The sequence below is a fragment of the Melanotaenia boesemani genome, chromosome 3, assembly GCF_017639745.1.
Source record: "Melanotaenia boesemani isolate fMelBoe1 chromosome 3, fMelBoe1.pri, whole genome shotgun sequence".
Taxonomy (NCBI): Eukaryota; Metazoa; Chordata; class Actinopteri; order Atheriniformes; family Melanotaeniidae; genus Melanotaenia; species Melanotaenia boesemani.
In genome coordinates, this window is record NC_055684.1 from 34,141,418 (window position 1) to 34,168,983 (window position 27,566).

At 38.1% G+C, this 27,566-nt stretch overlaps 3 protein-coding genes across 5 annotated transcripts; all 3 read left to right on the plus strand.

Moving 5' to 3' along the window:
* Positions 1-390: 390 nt before the first annotated feature.
* zgc:123305 lies at positions 391-13,841 on the plus strand. 3 transcript variants are annotated; one of them, XM_041980508.1, is made up of 20 exons: positions 391-466; positions 3,454-3,654; positions 3,763-3,858; positions 3,951-4,189; positions 5,303-5,407; positions 5,500-5,611; positions 5,717-6,548; positions 6,687-6,780; positions 6,953-7,140; positions 7,214-7,307; positions 7,423-7,492; positions 7,654-7,746; positions 7,962-8,020; positions 8,478-8,628; positions 8,736-8,884; positions 9,081-9,167; positions 9,515-9,667; positions 10,964-11,078; positions 11,447-11,550; positions 11,653-13,841. In XM_041980508.1, the coding sequence occupies exons 2-20, from the start codon at positions 3,463-3,465 to the stop codon at positions 11,801-11,803; spliced, it is 3,084 nt and encodes a 1,027-aa protein (XP_041836442.1). In that variant the 5' UTR covers positions 391-466; positions 3,454-3,462; the 3' UTR covers positions 11,804-13,841. The 3 variants fall into 3 exon arrangements, with proteins under 3 accessions (XP_041836442.1, XP_041836441.1, XP_041836440.1); XM_041980507.1 differs by lacking the exon at positions 391-466 and adding an exon at positions 1,667-2,227 and having other exon boundaries at positions 5,503-5,611; XM_041980506.1 differs by lacking the exon at positions 391-466 and adding an exon at positions 1,668-2,227.
* A 2,361-nt stretch (positions 13,842-16,202) lies between these two features.
* Positions 16,203-19,502, plus strand: trim107 (tripartite motif containing 107). Its single transcript, XM_041981695.1, has 2 exons — positions 16,203-16,351; positions 17,245-19,502. Exon 2 carries the CDS (start codon positions 17,264-17,266, stop codon positions 18,836-18,838), a length of 1,575 nt encoding a protein of 524 aa, XP_041837629.1. The 5' UTR covers positions 16,203-16,351; positions 17,245-17,263; the 3' UTR covers positions 18,839-19,502.
* A 399-nt stretch (positions 19,503-19,901) lies between these two features.
* On the plus strand, positions 19,902-27,404 carry tpra1 (transmembrane protein, adipocyte asscociated 1). Its single transcript, XM_041980661.1, has 11 exons — positions 19,902-20,073; positions 20,879-21,062; positions 21,229-21,361; positions 21,837-21,923; positions 23,189-23,261; positions 23,405-23,484; positions 23,605-23,715; positions 23,810-23,870; positions 24,515-24,617; positions 24,929-25,009; positions 25,376-27,404. Exons 2-11 carry the CDS (start codon positions 20,890-20,892, stop codon positions 25,644-25,646), a joined length of 1,173 nt encoding a protein of 390 aa, XP_041836595.1. The 5' UTR covers positions 19,902-20,073; positions 20,879-20,889; the 3' UTR covers positions 25,647-27,404.
* Positions 27,405-27,566: the final 162 nt, after the last annotated feature.

A 27,566-nucleotide genomic window follows, 5' to 3' on the forward strand; every position in this document is an offset into this window, starting at 1 on the left:
AGTGGCCACAGAGCATTCAAGTGTATTCATTACTCCATGCAAAAGGTTAAATAAAATAAAATAAAATAAAATAAATAGTGCACTGTAAAATGTGATTTATACATCTCTCCACTGCAAAGAATTCAATCTAAGTGTCCAAAGTTTTAACACTGACGTGCTGCGATACCAGTCTCAAACAACACCTGAAATCAGCCTTCGTTTGTTAGAAATACATTATTGAAATATTCAGAGTTTATTATTATACTTGTAGTATTATACTTGTTAAATTCATATAAAATTCTCAGGAAAACCCAAAGAATAGCATGTTATATGTGTCATTGAATGCTTTGTTTACTGTCTGTCTTTGGAGGCGGGACAGCCCCCTGTTTGTATTCTGATTGGCTTTTGGAATGATTGACAGGTTTATGCGCGGGCGCAGTGCGCAGGGATAATGGCTGTTTTCTTACTCTGAAAAGCAGCCCAAGAGGTAAGTTGTTCTTTGTATTTTTTCCATTTTTAATACACACCAAAATAAGTGTCTGTTACACATGTTTTAGTTATAGAAGTTTTTAAGTAATTAGAGGAATTGATGTTTTATCTGTTTGTGTGATTATTTTAGTTACTCAGATCGTTTTACAAGTTTTTGGTAGTACAGATGATTCACCATTAACGTCGTCGTTTGTTAAAATAAATACGCAGTTAACATTCTCATCAGAAAATAAAGCACCTCGTTACAGTGAACGTATTTTCCCTTGTAGTTTTGGACTTTGAATGGTAAAACGAACGTGCTACGTCGCTCGCGCTCCACTTAGAGTGAAATAGTAGATTAAAATGCATACGTAAAAACGTAGCGGAAGTTGTTTGAGTTTGGACTGTATCCTCTTCCTAATGTGCATTTTATCCATCGTAAGCCTGTCTTTGAAATCGCGTTGTCTTTGGAAAACTGCAAAAACCAACCCTCTGTTAAATGTAGTTTATTTAGTCTGGTTTCGCAACATCTTCTCCAGTAATTTTTCGTACCCTGTTAAGGGCTTGGTATTATGTGATTGTGATAGATAATCATCAAATTGTGTGATTTGCTTGTCTGGCATTTAACATATGTCAGACAAGCGTGTGTGGACTCCAGACCTTTACATACTTGGCTAACTTTATCCACAGGGCGCCGGGGTTTGCAAATGATTAATAAAACAACTCAACTTAATTAAGAGAACCTACTAATTGAATCTGAATGATTTGAAAATTACTAAAGTTTTCACTGCAGACTTCCTTCTTTTAACTGCAGTTGATTCAGTTGATCACACCAAACCATTCCCATTTTGGAAAAAAAAGAAAGAAGAAGAAGTATTGCACAGCAGAGGGCTACCGACTCCTTTACATTGTAGAATGAGTCACATGATATGTCACAATTGCTTTGTTGACAGCTCAGCAAAGCATAGCCTAATAATATAGACTTTTTCCTCATTATTAGACATTTTCGCCAACTGAAACCCACCTTTCTGACATCTTTTCCTTCATACACAGCCCAGGCAAAGATGTTATTCCAGGTTTTGCTTAAGTTCCTCACTAAATTCCTGTTGTTATGATGGATTTTCCAGCACCAGTAGAGCATTTCATGGAGAGTGTCCTCATCTGTGGTCTCCCAGAGAGCTGTGGTCATGACCAGAAAGTCTGTAGTCTGCGTGTGTGTGCGTTTTCATGCCAGGTGTATTTGAATAGCCTGTCCAAGCCTTTCAGAAACTGCTGGTCTAGCTGTCATGTGCACTGCAAGAGGGGAAGTGTGAATTCAGTGTGGCTGTGGGGTGTGCTGTATGCTTGTGAAATTGTGTGTGATAGAGGAGGCATCAGTATGCGAATGAACATACCAGGACTCTCTTATAGATATTTTGTTAACTTGCTCAGAACAGAGAGGACTAGAACAACGTCATCTCTGATGACCACGGATGAAGTGGAAAGTCCCATTTAGCTCAGCAGCTGTAATCAAGTGTATGAAGTTTTGTGGCTATGTCTCAAAGCTAACTAAGTATAGTCTGATATCTACAGTCAGATATGACAGGCATCATTTTAGTGAGGCAGGAGAAGATTATGTGGAACGAAGTTGACAGGTTCCTCAGAAGAACATGGAGGTGAAGTCTCTTCAGGCAGTTTGTGAGTTTGAGTCGGGAAGTTCTTCATAGTGGAGCTGATGGCGGAGGAGAGGTCAGGGCAGCACAGCCTGGTTGGGAGGGGAGACCTTCATCCTTCTCTCTGGGTAAGAAAAGAAACTTGTTATGAGGACATTGGATATGATGTAGACAGAATTTTGAGTCTTGACCCTTATGCAGGTTTTTATTTATGATCAGTTTAGTATAATTTTTTGTCAACTAAAACAAACTATTGTAAGCTTCACAAAAAAACAAAATAATTTAATGTGACGCTACGTGTTTACTCATCTATCTTTCTTTTAAGATTTTTTGAAGCATTATATTGAATGTTGCTACTTAATTCTTCTAGTTCATTATTTTAGCTTGTTGTAGAATCAGTGTACTTAGTATAGATGCTGCTATTGAAATCTTGAAAAAACGTACTGTGTTGACATAACTAGGACTTGTCTGAAGGAGCCAGGGTCTTTTAGTGTTCTCCCCAAAACTAGTTTTGTTGCTCAGACACTCGTTTTGTTGTATAAACCTGAGCAAAAGTTAATTTTTAAGTGGCCTTTGACAAATTCTTTTGAATCTCCTTTTTGCCAAACTAAGCATCAACAAAATTCCGCATTTGTGTTCTTGAGTTTTATGTGGGGACGTGCAGCCAGATAAGTTAGTTTACACTGTGGTTGTGTACACTGGAACTCCACCTAGTGAACCTTTTCACATGATAACCATGACAAGGCAAGAAAATGACATCAGGAGCTTCTTTTGTCTTACAGTGGCAAACACCCAAGACTGTTCAGTAGATCACATCTTAACTCTTACTTGTTGACCTTTAGCACTTTAGTCATGATGATCTTATTCCAAAGGTTAGTATGCTTAACTCAAAACACTAGAGATTCCTGCCTGGTAATCATTCATGGGACATCCTTCTATTTTGGAGCTAACTTCAGAGGAAAAGTTGGAAGTTACTTGGTTTAAAGGTCTCATGACTTTTTAAAATATCTTTTCATCAAGTTGCAGTGTAAATCTTAAATGGGTGATTAGCATCTGAAAAGCGAAAGTGCAAATATACAGCACCAGTTAAAAGTTCGGTCACACCTATCCGTTCACATTTAATGGGGAGATGTGTCCAAACTTTTGACTGCCATATTGTGCTGAATGAATATCATCTTATTTTCTTGCTTGAATGTTTTTATTATGGTTTCTTTTGTCTGTTACAACTGGATTAAAGACAAATGAAACTGTAAGTAAATAAGACTGCAGTCTACAGAAATACTGAATGCAGAGCAGACACTTTTTTATTGCTGTGTCATTTCAGTGGGTCTCACTTCATGTTTTTTGTTTTCAGTCTCAAACCATGAACATCGTGGGCCAGCTGGCTGAGACTGTATTTGTAACCGTGAAGGAGCTATACCGGGGTCTTAACCCTGCCACTCTCACTGGAGGTATTGATGTCATCGTGGTGCGACAACCTGATGGATCATTCCAGTGTTCCCCTTTTCACGTCCGCTTTGGGAAGCTCGGGGTGCTGCGCTCCAAGGAGAAAATTGTCAGTTTTTTTTCCTTTGCTTTAAGCATTTTGTACTCTGATATCTGTTCTCCTGTAGTTACAAGGTCACTTTTGGTAAAACACGTTCCTTCATTACTGTGACTTTAGGTGGACATTGAAATAAACGGAGAACCTGTTGACCTGCACATGAAGCTTGGGGACAATGGAGAAGCTTTTTTTGTGGAGGAAAATGAAAATAGAGAGGTAAGCTGGACAAAAATGAATGGTTATCTCATTTTTTATATATCTTTTTATTTACTGCACATTCTTTTTGGCGTTACACCTCTGTGTGTTAGGTCCCAGCCCATCTATGCACTTCCCCCATTCCTCTTGAAGTTTCTGAGGAGATCGAGGAGACCACTGAGGGAACCCCCATCACTGGGTCCCGCAGAAAGAAACGCCGACGCAAGCGGATGCGTTCTGACACCCACCTGAGAGAAGAGGCCAGCTCCTCATCTGAAGAGAGAGAGAAGGAGTGTGAAGCTCACCAGGAGAGTCCTGAATCAGAGGAGCTGTCTACACCTTTGCAAGTCAGGTCAGTCAGTGGCCATGTGTACATGTACAAAGATGTTTTGACTGTTGAACCTAATCTAAATAAGGAAATATGCAGAGTATGTTATTTTTTTACATGAACTGCAGATAGGACATTTTCCCAACTGTATTCCTGTTTATATGCTACATAGAAAACTCTGATAAATAACCCATGTCTACGGTAAATCCACAGTCTTATGTGCAGAAAAAATGGGGCACTATGTTTAATAAAAATAGAAAAAAAGGCAGATTTTTTTTTTCATTTTCTTTAACTTTAATGTCATTGTGGACAATATAAACCCAAGACATTTTATATACTTTTTTCTGCCTTATTTAATTTGTGAATATACATCCAATTTAGCATTTTTGGCCTTCTGCTTCCAAAAGAAGTTGGGGATGTAAAGTTTTTACTACTTGTTCCTCCTCACAACAGTTGAAAGGCATTATGTTGTTGAATAAACCAAGCGATGAAGTGTTTCACATTTTATTTTCTCCAATTCTTCCAGAAAGTGTGCAGTAGTATGGGGTTGTCATTTAAAAATTCTCCATGCGTTTTCACACATCAGTATTTAATATTTCAAGTAGCAATCATAAATGTAACTCCTTATTGTAGTATTCGCCAAAGGTTATTAATGAATGACAAATTTTTTTATATATTTTTGGGCTTAAATGGCTTTTCAACAGTAACTTGACAGGAAAGAGGTCAGAGAGAGCAGGGAATGACATGCAGCAAAGGGCCTGGGGATTTGAACCCAGGCTGACTGGTCTGGTAGGACTGGTGTCCTACCCCTTGTGTGCACTGAAATTCCTCCAGATTGCTCAAATTATTTAATGATTTTATGAAGTCTAGGGGAAGAAATGTACAAATCCCTGCCAATGATCCTTGTAAATCAAAAACAGAAGGGATTTTTTTCCCATATTTGTTGAAAAACTGGAGATTCCAATACATATTTTTGCTCCTTAAAGGCTTACCCATTCCTGGATGCTGCTTTTGTACCAATTTGTAATCACACTTACCCATTGGCATTGGGTTAAAATAATCTTTTAATAAAGGTGATATGGAATTTCAGCATGTTCAACATCTTGAAGTTCTCTTTTTGTGTATTTGTATGGAAAGTAAGTCTGTGTACTACTCACTGTCTGAGGAGCCAAACGAGTTGGGAGCAACGCCGATCAGAGACACTCATCCACACTCAGACGGAGATCAGTCCCCCACAGAAAGGTATTAATTTCCTTTAAATTATTTATCATTTAATCTGTATGAGAAGCTCTAGTACATGTGTGAGGATCTTCCTCTGTTTTTTTTCCATTCAGCAACGTGTTTTACAGTCGGTCAACTTCACCAAAGAGCGACTCTGAGCTTCTGGTTAAAAGTCAAGATTCCTCTGGGCTTCAGATGCAGTGGAACTGGGGAGGCTTTCCCATGGTATAGCAACACAAATACACACACATGCTTTTAAGGCAAACCTGTGCTCTAGTAATACTGAAGATGTAGTCTCGCGAGTCTGAGATCCTGTCTTTCTTCTCACAGCCTTGTCAGCCAGAGAAGACTCCAGCAGAGTTGCAGACCATCTCACATTCAGGGGCTTCTCATTTCCGCATTATTGAGAGGCAAGACTCCTTTGACATGGGCTACGAGCCTGTGATCAGCTGTGGAAGAGCAGGCAGTGTAACTGTGGTTAAACCACAGCCTAGGACATGCTGTCTTGATTTAGACAACTGTGGAACTCAAACTTCCTCTTCATGGCAGGAGAAAAACTCTCATATTGCTCTTTCTACCCACAGTGATCTCTTTATGTCTTGTGCTTCATTCGAGGATGTAGATTCAACAAAGGTACTTGAATGCACTCAGGGACAGGAGGAGAAAAGAGACACATCTTCCAATTCAGCTGGTCATGGTATTGATTCCTTTGTCAGTAAGGAAAGCACGAGTGTTGAACATGTTAGTGCTGTGACTAACACAGTTAACTGTGAAAATGAAAATGATGCAGCCAGTGTGACCAAACCAAACAGTGCACACCCAAGAAAAGAAAGTGATGACTTCCCAGTTCTAGAAAGAAGTCAGAGAAGTAGAGAACCAAGAGAACCTCCAGACCAGGTTGTCTTTTCTGAGCGAAGTGATCAGGGTTCTACCATCAATGCCCTTATCAGTGAAGGGGACAGTGGAATAGATCCCTGTGCTGAGGGACGGGAGGAGGAGGGCATACCTGGAGTGACTGATGAATCAGCAGGAAGTTCACATACTGAAAAAAATGCACCAAAAGCAGAAGTGAGAGACACTGGAGCCAGCTTGACTTCTGCAGAGGGGTCAGTAAAGTCCTCTGATGCGTCTTCCAAAGTGGAACAGCAAGACAAAAAGAAAGGTGAAGTATTTAAGCATTTAAGCTAATGTGTTTTATGCAATTAAGGTTACACATTTTAGTTACTTCTCCAGCCTAATTTTGGATTAAAAATAATTCTTTTTTACACTATCTAATTGTTGATGTATCAACTGATTGCAGGTAAACGAAGTCAACATCTTGGACCATCAGATATTTATTTGGATGACCTGACCACACTGGACCCTGAGGTGGCTGCACTTTACTTCCCCAAAAGGTGACATAATATGTGATTATCTCTCAAATCTACTTTTGAAGATGTTTTGAAAATAAACACAATCAGGGAAATCATCAGTTACCAGTGCTAAAATATTTAAAAATCCAGTGATTGAGTTTAAGTTACTCTGAGTTGATGAAAGATGTAATTGGGTCACTCAAACTGTCTGCAGTGAGGCTGAGGGAGCATTTCAGCAGGGAGCAGAGCAGGGCCTCGGGTCAGGTAGCCAGTCACCTCAGTCAGTTGGCAGCGGAGCTGTGGACAGCGGTACGGAGTACTTGTCAGATTCTACCTGCTACAACATGGACGTCAGCATGTCCCTCTGTGGACAAGTGGGAGACACCAGCCAGATCACCAAAGGTAAGAGGGACTGAACAAAGAGACTTCCACTGGAGTTAAAACAATCATTATGTTTCTGTTGCTCTTACTCTAGAAAAATTTAGGGAGCACCTCGTGACATACCAGGATTTTGTCAACAATCCAGGAATCATAGAAGATCCAAGTCTCGTCATCTGCATAAATTCCAAGTAAGATTAAAAATTATTTAACAGTATTTTTTTATCAAATCTACATTACAACAACGTCAGCTGACTTTACTCAAAATTTCATTCTGATAGTGACCAACTTTTAACTTTTTCACAGCTATTATAACTGGGCAGTGGCTGCTCCAATGGTTCTGTCAATGACGGCTTTCCAGAAAAACTTACCAAAGGTATTTTATTAGTTTTAAACTTGATGCCTTCTTAATGTTCATTACCAACATTGAACAGGCTCATTGCTCAGCTGTTGTACTGATTCATAGGTATAGTAACGTAATACGATGTGATGGTTGCATGGATGAATACATTTCTCCTTATATGTGCACCAACACAGAGTACAATAGACCGACTGGTGAAGGACAAGATGCCCAAAAAGTCTGGACGCTGGTGGTTCTCATGGAGACGAAGAGACATGGACAGCAACCAGGTGGCTGCTCAGGAAGCCCTGTTAATTATCATTCAATGGGTTGTATAAAAAGCATGTTACATGTTTGGGCTTGCAATGCATGCACACAGTCGTCATTTTCATGGGTGTAACGTTGCAAGCTGTGTGTTTATTTATTCTTTGATGTCAGGCAAAATGGAAATAACGATCGTGGAAACTAGTTTAACTGATGCTGAACGTGTAAACTCTTTCTTTAGCAAAAACAGTCAAAAGAAGAGCAGGAAGAGCAGCTGGCAAGTGTTTCCTCTATGGCTACGTAAGTCATGTCATTAGGAAATTATCCTACTCAAGTTAACGTCTGTAAAACCTTAAATGCTTCAGTTGGAGCAGTTCCAGATAATCTTGCTATTGTATAGCTGTTCTGCTTCTCTGTCACGTTTGTAGATATGTACAGTTACAAGGACGCCTGGTGCATTTGTGTTTCTCCAGATTTGTTTATTTAGTTTTATTGTAGTTTATATACATTTTGGGAAGAACTTTGTTCCTCTTAGCTTTTTTACAGGGTTTTATTCAGCCATAAGCAGTTTTCTGCAATTATGCTTTGACTTTTATTAGAACTACTGAGAGAAAGACTACCAATGTTGTCATAATGTAGATTTAAAAACTAATTATCTGCAAAGTATACATGGTTCAGAACTCAGTATCAGCTTCTCAATAAATCATACACTGTAACAGAGAAACATACCACAAACACAATTAATGTCTCTCTTTAGAGCAACATTGGACGATATCGACAGTGATGAGGCAGCAGGACTCGGGCGTAAAGCTAGCCTTCCTTCCGGTGAATCTACAGAAACCCTAAATGCCACTCAGTCAATCAGCCAGATGTATCGCAAATCACTGCGTCTGACTTCTAAACAGATAGTAAGACATAACCACACACATTTATACACTCCTAAAAATATATATTTGGAGAGCCTGAGCAGTCATATTGTGCTGGAGTGATTTTAATCCTCATTTCTTGTAACCAGGAGCATCTAAATCTGTGTGAAGGAGCCAATAAAGTGGTTTTCAGTGTGACCACACAATACCAGGGAACCTGTCGCTGTGAGGCCGCCATTTACCTGTGGAACTGGAACGATCGTGTGATCATATCAGACATTGATGGCACAATCACAAAGTAAAAGAAAAAAAAAAGTTTATAAAAAAAATACAGTTTCTATATTGATAGACAATAAACCGTCTGTATAAATGACAAAACGCCTCTTATTTGATAGGGTCATTACAGAATCTTTGTCTTTTCTGATCTAATATTTTCCATAGATACAGATTGATAATTCTTGACAAAAGTATTAACAGGTTTCTGTCTCTTGCAGGTCAGATGCTCTGGGTCACATTCTGCCTCAGTTTGGAAAAGACTGGACACACAAAGGCATTGCCAAACTGTACCACAAAATACATCAGTGTGTGAAGTTTTTAAAACATTTCTAGTAAAATTAATCTTGATCACTTTAAATGAACAAAAAACTTTTCAAACATTGGTTTCTATTTTTTTAACATCCACATGTTCAAATAGTAACAAGTAAAATACCCAAAGTGTAGTTTCTGTTCATGATATAATACTTCTGTCATTTTACTTTCCAATCTACACTGTTTATTTTCATAACAAGCCCAGTAAAACTGGCTACCATCGCTTCTGTATTCATTCAGGAAAGCACTTAAAATGGTTTAGGAACTCAATGGGTCAGAACAGTTCAATTGTCATTTTTTTTTGCAAGAAAATCATAATATTCTCACCTTTTTGTTGCAGAAATGGATACAAGTTCCTGTACTGTTCAGCGAGGGCTATAGGTATGGCTGCCATCACTAAAAACTACTTGCAGTGGGTCAATGACAAAGGCACTGTCCTCCCTAAAGGCCCCGTGTTGCTGGCTCCCAGCAGCCTCTTTTCAGCACTACACAGGTAACAATCCTGCTGATGCAAATGTTAAATCTTTATTTGTACTCGTAAAACTTTGTCCTAACAATCAGTCGCTCATCTAAGCAGATGCAAAGCACTTCATACATGCCCACAAGCAGCGGAAGGTTGTAAGGGGAAAGTGTTTACTGGTAGCTTTATGTAATCTAATTAAGAGATGTCAGTTGGCAGGAATGTTGCAACTCAAGTTCAAGTTTGGAGGATCAGAGCCTTGACTGGTGTCTTTCTGTGTTTAATGCACAAGTACAAATACAGCACAAGTTTGAACATGAACACCAAAATGATGCAGGAAAAGGGGTGCACAATTTCATGGAAATAATACTTCTATAAGTGCCCACATGTCTGCATGAAAAATTAAGTCTGCTCCGGCAAGATGGATTCATTTCCATCCAGTGTTGCATTAGTTTTTCACCAAGATCTTGTATTGATGATGGGAGAGTCTGACACTGCACAAAGCCTTCTCCAGCACATCCCAAAGCTTCTCAGTGGAGTTCAGGTCTGGACTCTGTGTTGGTCAGTTCATGTGTGAAAGTGATGTCTCTCTTTCACAACTTGAGCCTGATGAATCCTGGCATTGTCATCTTGGACTATGGCTGTGCCATCAGGGAAGAAAGTCATCCACTGTTGGAATAACCTGGTCACTGAAGATATTCAGGTATCAGCTGACCTCATTCTTTGGACACATAATGTTTCTGAACCTAGAACTGACCAACTGCAGCAACCCCAGATCATAGACTGCCCCGCAGGCTTGTACAGTATAGGCACTAAGCATGATGGCTCCATCTGCCTCTCGTCTTACTCTGATGCACTGAGTTCTATAATTGTTTTGTTTGATTTCACCAAACTTTAAATGATCACTGATCATGATCATTCAGGATATTTTCCTAATATTACTTCCTCAAAGACAATGGTTTCCCACTATCTTTCCAGTTTTTAATAATGCGTTGGCGCTTATAACCCAATTTTAGTGGTTTCTGCATCTCCTTTGATGTTTTCTCTGCTTGATGCCAATGATTTGGCCCTTCTTAAACAGACTAACATCTTTTCCACAACCACAGGATGTCTTTCCACATGGTTGTTAAAGAAATGAGAAACTACTCATTACATCAGTTGAGGTTAAATAACTTGTTGCAGCTGAAAGATAATAACCCAAGCAGTAATTATCCAATAGGAGGCTCCTACCTGTTTGCTTAGTTAAATCCACGTGGCAGTATATTTTTTTCCAGGCAGTCTATTTGAGGAGGTGTCCCTTTTCACTATACACTGTCTTAACTTGTGCAGAGAGGTGATTGAGAAGAAGCCAGAGGTGTTTAAAATTGCCTGCCTCGGTGACATAAGGGACTTGTTCAGCCCACACCGACAGCCTTTCTATGCAGCCTTCGGCAACAGGACTAATGTAAGTAATGCTGCAGACAGCAGTGATCTTTAGCGATTGAAGTTTTCCTGAATTTATGTTACGCATGTGAGGCAGTTAAAACCTCCAGCATAAACCTGGGTTTGAACTGTCACATTATGTCAATAGATTATGGGGAAAAAAGTGAGGAACACACTAATGTGTTTTTAAAATGTTTTAGCACAGTATCGTTTTTAATAAAGAGATTCTGGTATACATGAAACAGACATGTGGAATAATGTCATTTTTGTTGGTGTTAGGAAAACACTGATGATTAATTATTATCTTTTAATGATTTGATATAGAAACAATACTTCACTGTACATATATATGTGAATCTTCACACTGTGATAATGTCTTTGTCATTGTAGGATGCTTATGCCTATAAGCAGGTTGGATTATCTGAAACCAGGATATTTACCGTCAACCCAAAAGGAGAGCTTATCCAGGAGAGGACTAAAGGCAATAAGTCCTCGTAAGTATGGGAAAGGAAAGAACTATTTTGAAGAGTTTAACTTAGTCCTGATTTTCCACACAATGTGAAGTATGAATGCCATGTTTTGTCATGTGTTTGTAGGTACAGCCACCTCAGCGAGCTGGTGGAGCATTTCTTCCCCATGCTCTCTGTTGAAGGCAGCACTTCCTCTGCTCTTGACTGTCCTGACTACAGCAGTTTCTCCTACTGGAAGGAGCCTCTGCCAGAGCTGGACCTGGATGCTCTATTGTAGACACACCTCTTCATCCACCACACCCATACATGAACTCATAAACATACATTCCTGCTCAAAAGCTTGGGATCATGGGTAAATAATTTTGTTTTCCAAAGAAAAACACATTTTAACTAAATTCCTAAACAGTTGTATTAAATGAATAAAGAATTTTATACTTTCTGACAAACAATTAAAATGAATCAGATCAGTTTTTAAAGAATGATCTACATTTTTGCATAGAGGCCTATTACGGTTATCTGCATCAATCTCCTGGTATGGCTGCTAACTAAGGTTAATTAGTTTACAAGGCTAAATGATTATTAGAAAACCCATTTGTAATGGTGTTGCACAGCTGAAAACTGTTGTACCAATAAGGGAGCTTGGTATTCTTTAGGTCAGTTTATTATAGAAGCATCAACAGTTGTTTTTTTAAAGGCTCAAAATGGCCAGAAAGAAAGAACTTTCTTTAGACACCCACCAATCTATCGTGGTGCTTCAAAAAAAGGCTATTCAGTGTGAGAAATTGCAAATCAAACTTAAAATCTTGTATCATTCTGGCTTTCAAGGTGGTAAAACATGAGACTTGTACAGAGTGGAAGAAGCCTTGAAAAAGTAAAGCTACCACAAGATGTTGCAATGTCGTTCCATAGCCTTGGGTAATGCTTGCTTGGGGCCAGTTTCATCCTATAACAGGATAATGACCCTAAACACACCTCTGAAATGTGTCAGCAACTTCCAAAGAAAAAAGCAGTCAGCCAGAATAAGGACTTATAGAGTCGCCAGCACAGTCTCTGGATCTAAACCCATTGAGCTGTTGTGGGAGCAGCTTGACCGCGTAGTAATCCACCTTGTGGGAGATGCTCCAGGAAGCATGTGGTGAAATTTCATTGGACTATGCCTGAGGTCTGCCGGGCTGGGATTGCTGCAAAAGGTGGTGTTTTTTAGATAAAGGCACAGTCTGAAGAACACATTCATCATTTTGATTAAAATCATTATTTCTATCTCAGACTATGTTGGCTTGTCCTGCTCATTTCCTGTATTTAATATTCAGACTAACTTCTTGGAATGTGAGTGAATTTTCCAAGCGATCCCAAACTTTTGAGCGGCAGTGTATGTTATCCCATATTTTCCCTGAGTGGTTGCCTTTGATTGACCTGCAAACTGTTGAGTCAGTTTCTGAGCCACTAAATGAACTGAAGCAAAGAGAAATGTTCCACCACAGACTACAGTCAACTGATAAGAAGTAAATGGACCGTTTTATGTTGATGAGTGTAAAAATCCTGCAATGAATGCTAAACATTTAGACATTTGGAGCTTATTAGTGTTATTTTACTGTGTGTAACTCTTAAATGACATTAAAAAAAAAACGTTTGACATTTCAGCTGTAAACGTGGACCAAAAGTATCAACAATGTGTAGAAGAAATAAAGTAATCACTGATACTGAAACCTTACAAACACCAAAAATCTGCCATGCCTTACTTGAAGCTCATAGCAGATATGTGACTAAAAATCAGGCAGATGGGGGCAACTGCCTGATTTTTTTATTCAGTGGAGGCTAGAGAAGCTGTTTGCCTGTAGCTGAAACTTTTTTGGTTTTATGGCTACATGCAACAAGAAACCAAATTTGGTTTATTTGCAACACTAAATGGTTTTGACATATAAGTGTTTTCAAATTGCACACCACTCAAATCTGCTGTAGGTTGGATGTTCTGACTGACTCAAGGCTATAGATGAATTACCTTTTATACTTTAATGTGTGTGAGAACTGCTGGATCCGATCAAATGAATTCCACTGTGAAACCAGAGCAAGCACATTCTTATCTTTTATGTAATCCACTTTCTGAATTAAGGAATGTTTGTACACATGAATAGTTGGGTTTATTAGTCTGATAATGAGTTTTATTACAGAATGTGGAAGTGGACATGGTGCGATGTCTTTATATAATAAAAACACTGCTATCTTTATTATTTTTCCATGTCTGTAACCTTCAAGCTTTGAATTCTGCTGTTCTTTTTAAAACAAATGTACAGAAATATAAATGAATTTAAAACATGTTTGATTTGTCAGATTTATTGAAACAAATTTGCTGTCCCGGTGGAGCAACCGTGTAAATGCTGTTACGCTTATAAAGCCGAAGTGTTGCTGAAAATAGCTGAAGACCTGTTCTTGAGTCGAGAGCCAAACTGAACATCTCTGAAGCTCAAACTGGTGTTAATGTGTTCAAAATATTTAAACGTTAGTTTTAGCACGACAGCAAACTCAAAATATGATATAACATATCAGCACAAAAATTAAGAAAATTTGCGTTTGTTATTTCTCCCCTTTACCAGGTGTCTCCTACATCATTGAAAAGCCTAATTTTCCATTTAAAACAAGGTATAACTTGTCAGGATTATGCTTCTGTGGAATAAATACCAGCTCAATGTGTGAGTAGTGACCTCAAAAATGTGCTAAAATCTCCTGCAGTACTTCCCTGTAGGTCTTCAGAAATGTTTGAATTGTTTGGTGCATTGAATGATTGCGCTCTCCCGCAGTAATGAGGAAAATCATCAAGGACCTCAGTAGCCAAAACAGCTTGGCCCCTCCTCCTCATGCTGGTCACCAGCCTGGTCGCAGTTTTCTGTGGAATGGTGTCCATTCTTCAACCTGGAGCTGTTGAAAGCCAACCAGGGTGGTTGTGTTGGTCATTCAGGCACATACAGCACCCCCATGCTGATCCTGTCTGGCCACTGACTCTAGAACCTCATTCTAGTGCCAATAAGAAGCCAACCATACATCTGTGACTGGCACACCTGACAAGAGAATATTGCAGATTCTGGAAGATATTGTGGGGAACATTACTCATGTTCATTCCTCTAAAGTTTGATCCTCACCAGTTACACCTTGTAAAACTGGCAAATCAGACTATCCAACAATGATTAATACAACAGTTGATTTTATTAATAATTAAACATATTTTCTGTGCTAAGTTTATATACATAAAGATGCTATTTGAGTATGTTAATGAACTCTATAAAGACACCATGACTTTTAATTAAAAGAAATGGAAAATAATTTAACAAAGAGGGAAACTGTGAAGTTTTAGTAGGTTGCTTTTTTTTTAGAAAAAGTTAATTGTGTTGGATTTATGTTCAATTTACTTTGCAAGAAAATTTGCTTTAAAGAAAAAAAGAAACTTATTGCGAACCCTAACTAACCATTCATGCAACCTCACTGATGAATGAAAACAGAACACTGGATATGGAGAAGAGAAAGCAGGACAGAAGATGATTTTTCTTTCTTTTTTTTGGGCTACTGCTTGTAGTGGTTCAGACTGACCTTTCCTGCTGTTGAGTACCTACATTTACATTCAAGGAGAACTTTATTATTTGTGACGCCACATATGTTTACACTTGAAGTAGCATGAAATTCTGTACAGAGGTGTGGGTAATGCAGACAGTAAAAGAGCATAAATATGATAAAATAAGTAAGATAAGAAAGAATAAAAGAGGAATAAGAGTGTAATTAGGAATAAGTAATATCAATACAGCATAAATTAGACATAAAAGTGTATTGAACATGTGAAATTGCACATAGAAAGCAGTGACTGCAGGGTCATTGTCATTATCTATCTTAAAGCAGTGCAACATATTTTAAAATATTTTAATTGATAACAAGAAAACCTTGCTTTGAGCCAAATTACAAGTTTTGTAAGTGTTGCTTCGGCATTCATGGCCGTTTAACTTTGCAGTCATTGCATCTGGTGGTTTTATGGTTTTTCGTCCTCTTCATAAAACATACACAGTCTGGACAGACAGATATAATCACACCTATATTTGGTGAGCTGATGCCATAGAGATACTGCATTACTATAAAGAACACGCTAGTGATGATGTAGAACATCATATAGTACTTTCTTACATGTTGCATTCACTTGCACTTGGGCACTTACCTTGATAACTGACCTTTACCAAGGTAGTGGTCAGTTTAACGCTGAATATTTGTTCAAATATGATTGTCAATACTTAGAGTAGCACCAGGAGAGGGGGGCAGTCATATTCTACATGTGTGTCCTGTTATCAGCTTTGTGATAAAGTATCTAACAGTTAACAAGAGATTAATTAGTTTGTTTTTTCTTAAAAAAGTAGGAACAATGACCCCCACCCCTAAACAGCCATTAACTTTTCAGTTAGGCAAAAAAAAAGTTTAATTGACAACACTTTGTTTCCATGGAGCAGGAAAACAACAACAAAAAAAGTTATCTAAATGTTTATAGTAACTAAACTCTCGTAGCTACATAAATGTTTGTTTCTGAGATACAGTGAAGTAGAAGTACAGTATAATACACAGGTGAAATATACAAGCAGATCTTTAATTACACTTACAAGTTTACGTATTTAGCCAGACTCCTACACTAGAAAATAAATCTCGTTAAAGTCAGATTCTATTCCACATGGATAGGTGAAGGCGTCAGGTGTTTATTACGGACGCAGATGCTGTGGTCGCACACCTCTGCGTCAGAGCGTTTTTATTGACTCCTCACCTGGACCAGGAAGACTCGACATATAAACTACGGTGACATCAGGTAAGTCTTTTCAGCTGGATGCTGTTTTTCCTCCTTTAAAAATGAGAACATGTGGTCGCTTTTTAAACTCCTGTAGCTGCTGTACGTTGTATGTACAATTCTAGAAAAAACTACTAACGATAAATTAACAAACAAGCAAACAACCCCCCAAAAATTAAGTGTAATAATTTATATGCGTAAATGCAGAAATAGTAGTGAATTTAAGTCTGTTAAGTAAAGTGAAGGAAACGAGCTGTGGGTTTGGCCGCATGGATCCTGTTCGCTGGAAATCGAAACTTAACTTTACAAGCGACACGCACTTAGAATAGACGCAGAGCCGTTTACTACCTACACTGTTTTTACTTTTAGCTCTGTTGTTAGTGACATTGTTTCCCTATTTTCATGTATTTTATCCAGCTATGCTCTAAGGTTATGTGCATTTTGGCATGGCTAATTGTACAAATTTAACAACAGTTATCTTGTACTTTAACCACTTAGTCATGGTGGCTGTTGACTTCCTGGTTTTTTCCCTAACGGCTAGTAGAGATGGGATTTACGGCTCTCTGAAGGGAGCGGGATTTTTTTTTTTTTTTTTTTTTTTAAGGAAATAACTGGTATAAATTATAAGTTAAGTTTTGGATCAGACTTATTCATACGTACCTTATACATTTAATAGTAATCTTTATGTTTTCATCTGGTATTACTTAGTTTCTAATATAAAATAAAATAAAAAATAATAAAATAGTTCTGTTTTTACAAAAAAGAATTTTTGAAAAATGGCTGTTAAATCATTGTGCTAGAAAAAATTTAATTCACAGAATAATTATTAGTTCAAATAAATGAAAATCATACATGCACTACTATGTGTATTTACTTGTAATAAGTATATTGTTTTGTTTTGTTTGTTTCTTAAGGTTTCTAATACCTGCCATCATGTCTTTGTACGAGGATGAAGCAAACACTTCTACAGAAAATCAGTCTGAGGCTTTGGCTTTGGAGCTAACATGCCCCATATGCTTACAGCTATACTCTGAGCCGGTGGCTCTTCCCTGTGGTCACATTTACTGCCTTGCATGCCTCAAGACCATGGAAGAAGGCCTTGACCAACACAGCTGTCCTGAGTGTCAAGCTGAGTACAAGGGAACCACCTCCCTTGTGAAAAGCTTCAAGATGTGTAGTATCGTAGAGACCTACAAAGTGACTGCTGGGAAAATCATGTCCACTGCAGACCCCTCTGATGTCGGCCATGTAACATTAAAGAGCACTCATAGCTCTGTTACAAGTGAACCGGACACACACCATCATCATGATTTAGCAACAGTTGGAGAGAACAAAGAAGATGGTGCAGAATGCAAGTCAAAGGCTGGCTTTAAAATTGGGTCTGGATCCACAGAGCGCCCCGTTAATTTAAAAGAAGAAAAAGGCAGTAGCCAGGGCAAAATGGAGAGGGATGAACCTAAGTTTGAACTGGCCTCTCAAGTCACAGAGTTAAACCTAAAGCTGGAGATGGCAGAGGATGTTTTGAAGAAAGAAGAAGCATGGAAATCTGAGTTGACTACTGCTAACTCTCAGCTGAAAGAGAAAGCATCCAAACTGTTAGAGCAGATAAAGGATTTGGCACAGAGCTATAGTGAACAGGTAACACAGATGATTGAGGAAGAGCTAGGTCCAGGTGAGGCCAGTGTAGAGAGTCGAGTCAGTCAAGCCTTTGAGCTGACAAAGCAGCTGAGGCACACTGTGCTTAGAGCCGAGTCCCTGCTGACTGAAAAGGATGAGGCCACATTTAATAATGAGCTCCAAAGTCTACAACCATGCATTGAGGAATTACTGGCAGGACCAGTAAGAGAAGACGAAGACCACGTTGAAGTAAAAGTCAGCCCTTCACGAGCTTGTCCCAAGTTAGAACACATGAACGCTGAGCTGAAGGAAAGACTTGGAGAGGCTCAGCGTTCACTTCGGACCACCCTCAACCCATCAGAGGTAACCTTTGATCCAGAAACAGCCCATCCTAATCTCCTTCTATCAGAGGATTTGAAGACAGTGACTTTCAGTGCTGTTAAACAGCCCTACCTGTCCTCACCACAGAGGTTCACCAGCTTCTTCCAGGTCCTCAGCACCCAGAGCTTCTCTGAAGGTGAGCACTGCTGGGAGGTGGAGCTGGAAGGCTCTCCATGGATCATTGGTGTATGCTACAGTGGGAAGATGGAGCGCAGCGGGTTGCCATCTGCACTGGAAAGCAGCCGGAGCTCCTGGTGTCTAATGTGGTTCAATAACCTGTTGACTGCCTTTGAGCAGAGTCACAGTGTCCCACTGAAGAGGACCACTGTGTCACGCAGGCTTGAAATCAAGCTGAGCTTTAAAACCCACAGACTGAGCTTCTACAACATCAGTCCTACCAGTGGGAAGACTCACATCTACACATTCAAGGCTAACCTGAGTGAACCAGTGCATCTAGCTTATAGGATGATGTCAGGGCATCCCAAAGCCCGTGTCACTATTTGTTCATAATCACAAGTGATCAAAATGTACTGCATGGATCATAAAGTTAATTGTAACACCAAAGTTGAAACTTGATTTGTGTAATGAATCATTTTAACTTTAACAATATGCTTCTGTGATAATACCAACTGCTTTTAAGGTCACTTTGACATGAAGGCATATGTGTGTGAACTACTCATGCTCTTTAACAGACTGTAGTTTAATGCAATGATTCTCAACCTGTCTTTCTTGGGGACCCCGGTCGTGCAAATACTAAAAAGCCATGGATCCCCTACCCCACTCGGGACTAAAACCATGCTTGGTTTTATGCTTTCAAAAGTAAAATTCTCACCATAATAATGTATTCTGGCTGAGTCCTGTCCTTCCATAAAGCCAAAGTTAAATTAAGATCATATAACCTTACTTTTTTTCTTAAAATAGGGATCATGTGTGGACATTAATCACAATGGCTCTGAAAGTTCAAAGCCTCTGGGACCCCCCTGTGCTCTTTGAGGGACCCCCTTGGAAACCACTGGTTTAATATATGCATGCATTTAATAGGTTATGAAGGGTACCAGTGTGCACTAATACAGAACATGTAAAGAAATGTCTTTTGACTTTACTGCAATGCTCTCAATATAATCAAGATGTAGTTAAAACGATGACAAAACAAATTAAAATATGTATTGATTTCCTTCCTGTGTCATTAGATGTTTTTAAACTTCCAACCAACAGATAAACGTTTTAAAGATGGCTAATAGCCTAAGCTTTTAATAGTTTGTGTTATTATGAGATTTCAAAATGTGTCTTTACTTACCTAGATCTTTTTCAGAGTATTAGTCAAACATATTATTATTGACATATGAATAAGCTTCCCTGTGCGTCTCATGATATTAGGGCAATACAAAATATTTTAGAAAATTACACGAAACCGAAGTGGTCGGTAAAAAATTAAAATAAAAAGAAACATATTAAAATATCATGACATAATGAAAATACTTCCTTGACGGGCGGTCTGGAATAAAGAAAATCAAAAATGTAATCTCGCGAGACTTCTTCGTGTTGTTTGGCGATAGTGTCAGGTGACCACACGGGAAATTTTGTGAAGGAAAGTGTCCAGTAGATCCAGCCATGTCGCGCATTAGTGATCAATGCCTTCCTCGATTACAACCTGTATGACAACGCTTACAGATGCTGCTGCTGTCTTGCCATTAACTACGACATTTAACAGGAGGTATATACTTGAAACCGAGTCTTCCAAAGAGGTAAGTTGTGAACATTTACCATTTAAAGCGCTGCTTGTGTTGGATTGGCGTTACTGTGTTTGTTGTCCAGTTTCACGTTTATTGTGATGCTAACACGAGCCAGTCGGCTTTTGATCAGTGATAATTATTGTTAATTGGCCGGACATGTTTTCCGTCAGCATTGTCATCAATACTCTGGTAGCTGCTTAAGAATATTCCAATGAATAAAAACTCACAAGCAACACATTTTTTTTCGACGGTGCTAGCAAGCTAGTAGCTTTAGCTGACGCCTGAAATTCCCCTTCTGCTAAATGAAACTACAGTGATAATCGCTACGCCATAAATAACGTTTATTATTATAATTGTAAACTTAGTCTAACTTCAACAAGAGCGGTCTGACTTCTTGTCAATTGTTAACAAGCTATGTGAGCAACTTCAGTCTTTCCTAACTTTTCGTGAGCCTACGTAAATATTTACAGTTACTTTAGCTTTACCGTTTAACGCTTTGTTTTTATCAAGGCGCATAGTCGCAAGAAGTGTCGTTGCATAATGTTCATTTAGACGGGAAAAGCAGTGACAGGTGCCTGGGTAGTACATCGACTAATACTTCTTAAAGTCTGTAATCTCTGTAGTAGTAGATATTTTAATGTGGATGCGTTTGATCCAGTAGAAATTCACATGTTGAATTCTATTTGAAAGGGACCGAGTTCTCGTATATTTTTGCTTGAGGACTTTGCCAGTGTTCACAACTTGAGTCGTCCACATTAAAATAAAACCAGCTGTGGCTTGGCATGTGCTTCATCTGTATATTACTTTAATTCTACAGGCTCTGACACCATGCTAGCCACAGTAACCGCTGTGGTAAAGTTTGCTCAGTACAATGACAACATCTCACCTACACCACCTGAGAACACATCAGCATTCCCAACTTGGCAGCCTGACAGTGAAGCCAACATCAGCAAGCCTCACAAATGTCTGCAGTTTCTGTATGAAGACATTGGCGACTCCAGGTAATTAGTAGTATTTATACTACCAGTAATATATCAAATATACTGAACTGTTTGGAACGCACTTTGCTTTGTGTGGAACATTTGCAGGTGTAGTCTTTGCAGATAAAGTCTAATTTGTTTTAGAGAATGCCGGACCATTGCCTTCACTTTCACATCTCGTTCTTAGGGTGCGGTTCTGGGACATTTTGCTGCTGGTGCCTAATGTGACCTTCTTTGTGTTCTTGATGTGGAAGCTGCCCTCAGCCAGGGCAAAGATTCGACTCAACTCCAGCCCCATTTTTGTCACCTTTTACTTGCTGGTAGGACGCACATGCAAAAACACCAACATATTTGTCATACATCACATTGGTTTCTAATAATGCTAATGTTTTGGCCAATGACTGAAGATTAAGCTGGTGTTTTTTTTCCAATTAGTCTTTGATCTGATAGAGTGACATTTTAGCCCTCAGTTGTGTCTTTGGAGTAGTAATAATCCCCTAAAGTTATAGCGATGGTGCTACTGTTAGTTCCTTTTACTTTACTACTTTTACTTTCACTTTTGCCTCAGGACATAAATAAATGACCTTGTCAACCATTTAAATGTACGGCATCTGTCTGTATGTTTGTAATTAACATAACTTTAGAGAACAGGATATTTCAGCTATGCTAAAGTAACAGAAGATCTCTATGCATTGATCATGTTGGTTAGAATAATGTTAACAGCTATGCATCAGTCTTTGTGTGCTTTTTAGATTGTTTTATGTTGCCTAACACATTGTGTACTGTATCTCTTAGGTTTTTGTTGTCGCAGCAGTTGGAATAACCAGAGCTATTGTGTCCATGACTGTCAGTGCATCCAGTGCTGCCACCATTGTAGATAAAGTAAGAAAGAGAATGTTTTTTTCCCACATAGAGTTGCGTAACAAAAGAAAACATTGCATCATAATTTTAGTTTTCACTGACTTTTGGATTCCTATTCTACATCAAACTAAGCCAGACATTTTTATACTAGAAAAAAATTATTAATTGGTGTTGAATAATGCTCCACACAAATGTGTGATTAGGCAAGGCAAATTTATTTATTAAGCACATTTCATGTACAAGACAATTTAAAGTGCTTTACATAAAACATTAAAGACATTTCAGAGTGCAAGAAGCAAGTGCATTAAAACAACATAAAAAGAAATAAATTAAATAAAAACAAGAAAAAAATAGATTAAAAGACCTAAAAATAAAATAGATGAAAAGCACAAAATAGAGTTCCAGTGTGGGGAATTAACAGTTGTTCTGATAAAAGAAAAAAAGTTTTTAACCCTGATTTAAAACTGCTGTTTCAGCAGACCTGCAGTTTTTTTGGGAGTTTGATTAATTATAAAAACAAGTTCGGGGCATATCTTTTTCTTTATGCACTAATCAGTTTTTGCTTTTTCTTTCACAATATATGAGTTTTTATTCACAAAAAAAAATATTTTTTATGCACAGGTCTAATTTGTTTATTACCTGCTTAAAATATAATTTAAATAATAATTTATCATCATTGCCCTGTTGTTTAATTTTTATTAATTTCAATGTACTATATCATAATTATTGTTTATTAAATTTTGATTTTGAAAAGAAGATTTTTCCTGCATTTCAGAGCTGTCCTTGTCACAAGACGCTCACGCTTCGTAAGCTGTTGTGAATACTGTTCTTTTTCCTTTGCAGGAACATCTAGTTTTGTGTGAAATTGGTTTTTGAATTGATGCTTTCTTTGCTCTAAGCTTACCTTTATTGGTTTATTATTATTTTTATTTGTAGAAATACCTGACCATACTGAATAAGCAGGCAACATACCCTGCCAGAGATGGCTTTTATGAAGTACGCAGAGGGGCAGATATGAGCTTCCGTATGAGCTTGTGCTTTCATGTCTAAAAGGAAAGGCATGGCTGACATTCCACACATTCCAGACAGATCCCAGAGGAGTTCATAGTGATGAACCCATAACACATTGTCATCGCTGCACTGTTGAAGGAAAAAGACAATGCCTGGAAAATTGTGTGGAGTGTGACCTGATCTGTGAATTTATTCCTGTGTCATGGGTTAATATGTGCTGGAGCACAGCTGGTGTTTGCTCCACTGGGTTCTCATGATGTTTGTTGTCTCTTTAGGTGCTGTGGGAAATCACCCGCTTTTTCTTGCTCGCTATTGAGCTCAGTGTCATCATCCTGGGATTGGCCTTTGGTTAGTTTGCTCTGTTTCAATTCTCCTTTCGTTTGTATGTTAAGCAGTGTGGCGCTTCTGTCTTTGCTCACATGACTAATCTGTTTCAGGGACTCAGTTTTATATCTTTTTGTTTCGTTTATGTTTTTTTCTGTATTCATTAGGTCACCTAGAGAGTAAGTCCAGTATAAAGCGTGTACTGGCTATTACTGCTGTGTTGGCTTTGGCATACTCCATCACACAGGTAATTACAGATGACAAGAGGATAAGTCTTGTTAACTGTCGTATTCTAACTTGTCACAGCAAGAAATGTCCAGAAACTGTGATTCTGCATGAAACTGAAATAGATGATACATTCCCTTAGGGCACCCTAGAGATACTGTATCCAGACAGTCACCTGTCTGCGGAAGACTTCAACATCTATGGTCATGGAGGGCGACACTTCTGGTTGGCCAGCTCCAGCTTCTTCTTCCTGGTCAGTAATCTGTAGTTGTGCCTCAAAGACCACACAAGGACAAACAAAAGTCATAGCTGACCACTTTTAACGGTGATGTAATCCTTTTTGATAGGTGTACTCCTTGATTGTGATCCTGCCTAAAACTCCAGTGAGGGAGAGGATTTCTCTGCCATGTAAGTTTTAGATTTCAAATTGGATTTAAGAAGCGAGTCAATCTATTCATTAAGTCTTTGTCAGTTACACAATTTCCTCCGGGATTAATAAAGTATTCTGATTGTAATTCTTATTACCAGCTGACATTTCAGTGGTTACTTGGACATGCAGGTGACCTGCATGTCATCAGCCTTTAAATATGATTGTACAGTGTTTGGTATTTTTGCCTTGAAATGAGATTTAGAAAGTTTTTTTTTTCTTTATAATGACTCTGTTTACTCCCTATGTCACATATGTGATATAACGCCTAACAGGATAAAAAAAAAGTTATCTGTTTTTAACCATTTTAAAAATTTTATATATTTATATATAGATTTCAAATTATTTTGTACCAAAACAAAAACGGTACATAACAGAACATTTTATATTTGAGTTATAAATGACCATTTGCAGTAGAGGTTTTCTTTATGTTATACAAGAAAAAGTAATTAAGTTAGCTCTGATAGGCCTCAAACTTCACATGTGTAAGCTTCATATGTAATTAAAAGAAAAAAACTACTGTACACAAAGATCTCTTGCATTTTAATGCTCCACATTATGACTTCTAACTGAAATGGTTTGTTCTTAATTGTCTACAAGTCTTTGTTTTGCTTCCTTTGTCCAGCTAAGAGGAGTTTCTACGTGTATGCTGCCATTCTGTCTTTACTGAACTTTGTTCAGGGCCTGGGCAGTGCTCTGCTGTGTGCTGGAATCATAGAGGGACTCTGGTCAGTATTATTATTATTATTATTATTAGCATCATAACTGGTTAGATGATATATATATATATATATATATATATATATATATATATATATATATATATATATATATATATATATATATATATATGTGTGTGTGTATATATATATATGATTTAAAACAGTATTATCATAATGCTCCTCAAGATTTGAAAAGAAATGTTGAGGTTATGGTAGTTTGGTTGCGGTTTTAAAAAGATCTTTATATTTAGTTTATAATCTCCTTATGCCCTGAATGTTTTACTAAGACTGTTTACATTTTATTTTCCCTGAACCAGCTGTGTGGATGTCACCACATTCCTGTATTTTTCCGCCTTTGCTCCACTCATTTATGTCACATTCCTTAAAGGCTTCTTTGGGTATGTACTCATTCAATATATGTGAAATAATATACAGTATCTGTACAGCAGAAAAGTATTGAAATCACTTCTGGACTTTAGAAAAGCTTTTTAAAAGATAATTAAATAATTTTATTGATGTGTCTGTTTATCTGTCAGGAATTGATTGTGTTGATTTGATTTATTTCTGCTATGTACAGCTGGGTATTACAAGCATAAACTGGGATTTGACTATCAATAAATTCATGTATGTGAAGAATAATTATATGCCAGCACTGGTTTTCTGTCAGCATGAATTATGAAAATTAATGTTACCATAACTGTATATATCATATCACTTGATTTATAACAGCTGACATTGTTTTGTGTTACTTTTCTGTCACGCAGGTCAGAGCCCAAGATCCTGTTCTCCTATAAGTCTCAGGTGGACGAGCCGGATGAAAGTGACGTCCACCTTCCTCCAACAGTTGCGGCAGCCATTGGCCGCAAGGACCTGACCGATCAGGGCCTGTACTACTCTTCCACCCAGATCGATGGCTCTGGTCCCAGCAGCTCTCGTATGGTTGGAGCGTATCTGGATGATGTTGCATCTGGACCCTATGGGTCCAGCAGCATTAACAGCATCGAAGCTGATCGCTGGAGACCTATCAATGTGTGAAAGGATGGAGCGGAGAGATAGCTATACAGACAAATTGTGCAAATGTAATGAATTTGTCTCGATTACAATCACTGAAGTTTTGCAAAAAAAGACTTTGCAGAACCAAGCGATTGGACACCAAGGAAGAGCAATCTTGGTCTTGCTTTGACGCCAAAATAAGTTAATGAATGGACATGCACGGAGAGACCTTTGCTAACCAATTTCTGAAGGACAGAATTTAGCATTTGCTTTTGTAACACAATTGCCAGAGAGCACGGCTGCTGTAGCTCCACACTAGGAGTGTTGTCCTTGATTGTGGCGCTGAAAGGCTTGATATTATTTCTGTTCCACGGGCTCTTAGATGTTCGTACTTAACGACTTGTCTGAGCATATTTTCTGTAACTCTAGCGCTAAGAAGCACCTGCTCAATCCCCATTGATGGGGCTTTCACCCCATTTTAAATACCCAAATCTGCAAAATCAATCTAACATTCTCTGGATTTGAATCTTGACATCTGTGCATTCCTACCAAGAGTTTCCAGTAATAGCTTCTTGCTGTTTTTGTCATAAGGTGCCTTGTGTTAGACACGTGGCTGAGTTAGTTCATCAGTTTCTACTGATCAGTCCATCTTTGAACACAAGGACTTCATTTTGTTTTGTGAACTTAAATAGTTCCTGTCCTTGCTGTTAACAAGTGAATGGTGTGTGTTAGATGTGTGTCACTGCAATATGATAAACACCGTAGTAACTCCTAAACACAGACATTTCATTTGAAGGTCATGGGGCATTTGAAAGGCTACGAAGGGCTGAGACACAGAAACGCTTCTTAAACATAAAATTCCCTCTCACTGGTATGCTCTCTACTTTTCATTCTATTTATGTCAGCTTATGCTTTAATTTCTTCTACCAGTTAAATCATTCCTGCCTCTGAAATTACTTGTATTAGCCTCATACTCAATGAATGTGTGTGACTTGAACAGCAAATGTGTAGAAGCTTTTTTGTGTATTTCAGTTCAAACATACTTTCAGTTTCATAGCAGTGAAAGTAGTTCACCTTTATTTTCTCCAAAAGAAGTTCCTGGAACAGTCTTGATTTTTTTCTTGTTAGAATTGCTCATTTTTGTAGTATTTAATGACGGAACATTACAGTTTAAAAATACAATCAGGACCTTGGACCACCTTTGAGAAAGTGAGGTTCAGGGAAGGAATGTGAAATATGGGTAATTAAACAGCGAACAATGAAAGTACTAGACTGTTGCCAACAAGAGCAAATCTATTTTGATTAATTTTAGACCTGATTTAATTGCATCCCATTCATTTGCTAAAATCTGTACTTCTTACCTTCAATCATTACCATTATGAATCCGCTTCTGTCACATTTAGTTATGCCTTCTAAGGACGTATACTTCTACTTTTCCCCCAATACAACAATGATTGCTATAAATAGCTTGCGTATTTAACCTGGCAGTATTAATACAAGAAGATATTCCCAAAAATTTGTAGTATTTGCTTGACTCAGATATTTTATCTGCAATTTTGAGAGCTGGTGAATGATGCGAGTAGCTTGGGGAGATCAATGTGAAAATTATTTTGTTTCATTAATTCACAAAGATCGCCGCTATGGAAAAACATTCATGTCATACAAAAACTTTGGGGTCAGTTTGGATAATGATGTTTGAATTGCCTTTATTCTTAAGTGCATTCGTTGTACAGTAATCTATTGGTATTAATGCAGTGTGTTGACCATTCCATGATCTACAAAATAAACTCTGGATTATTTCATTCTTTTGTGTTTTTTTTTTCCCCATGTTGTTTATTTTTTATAATTTTTTTTTTATAAAATACTGTATGTTTAAATATAGGACCTAATGCAGATCTATGTTTTTTTGGGGGGGATCACCATATAAGACTACACAGGCCGTCATGTGATGATTAGATGAGT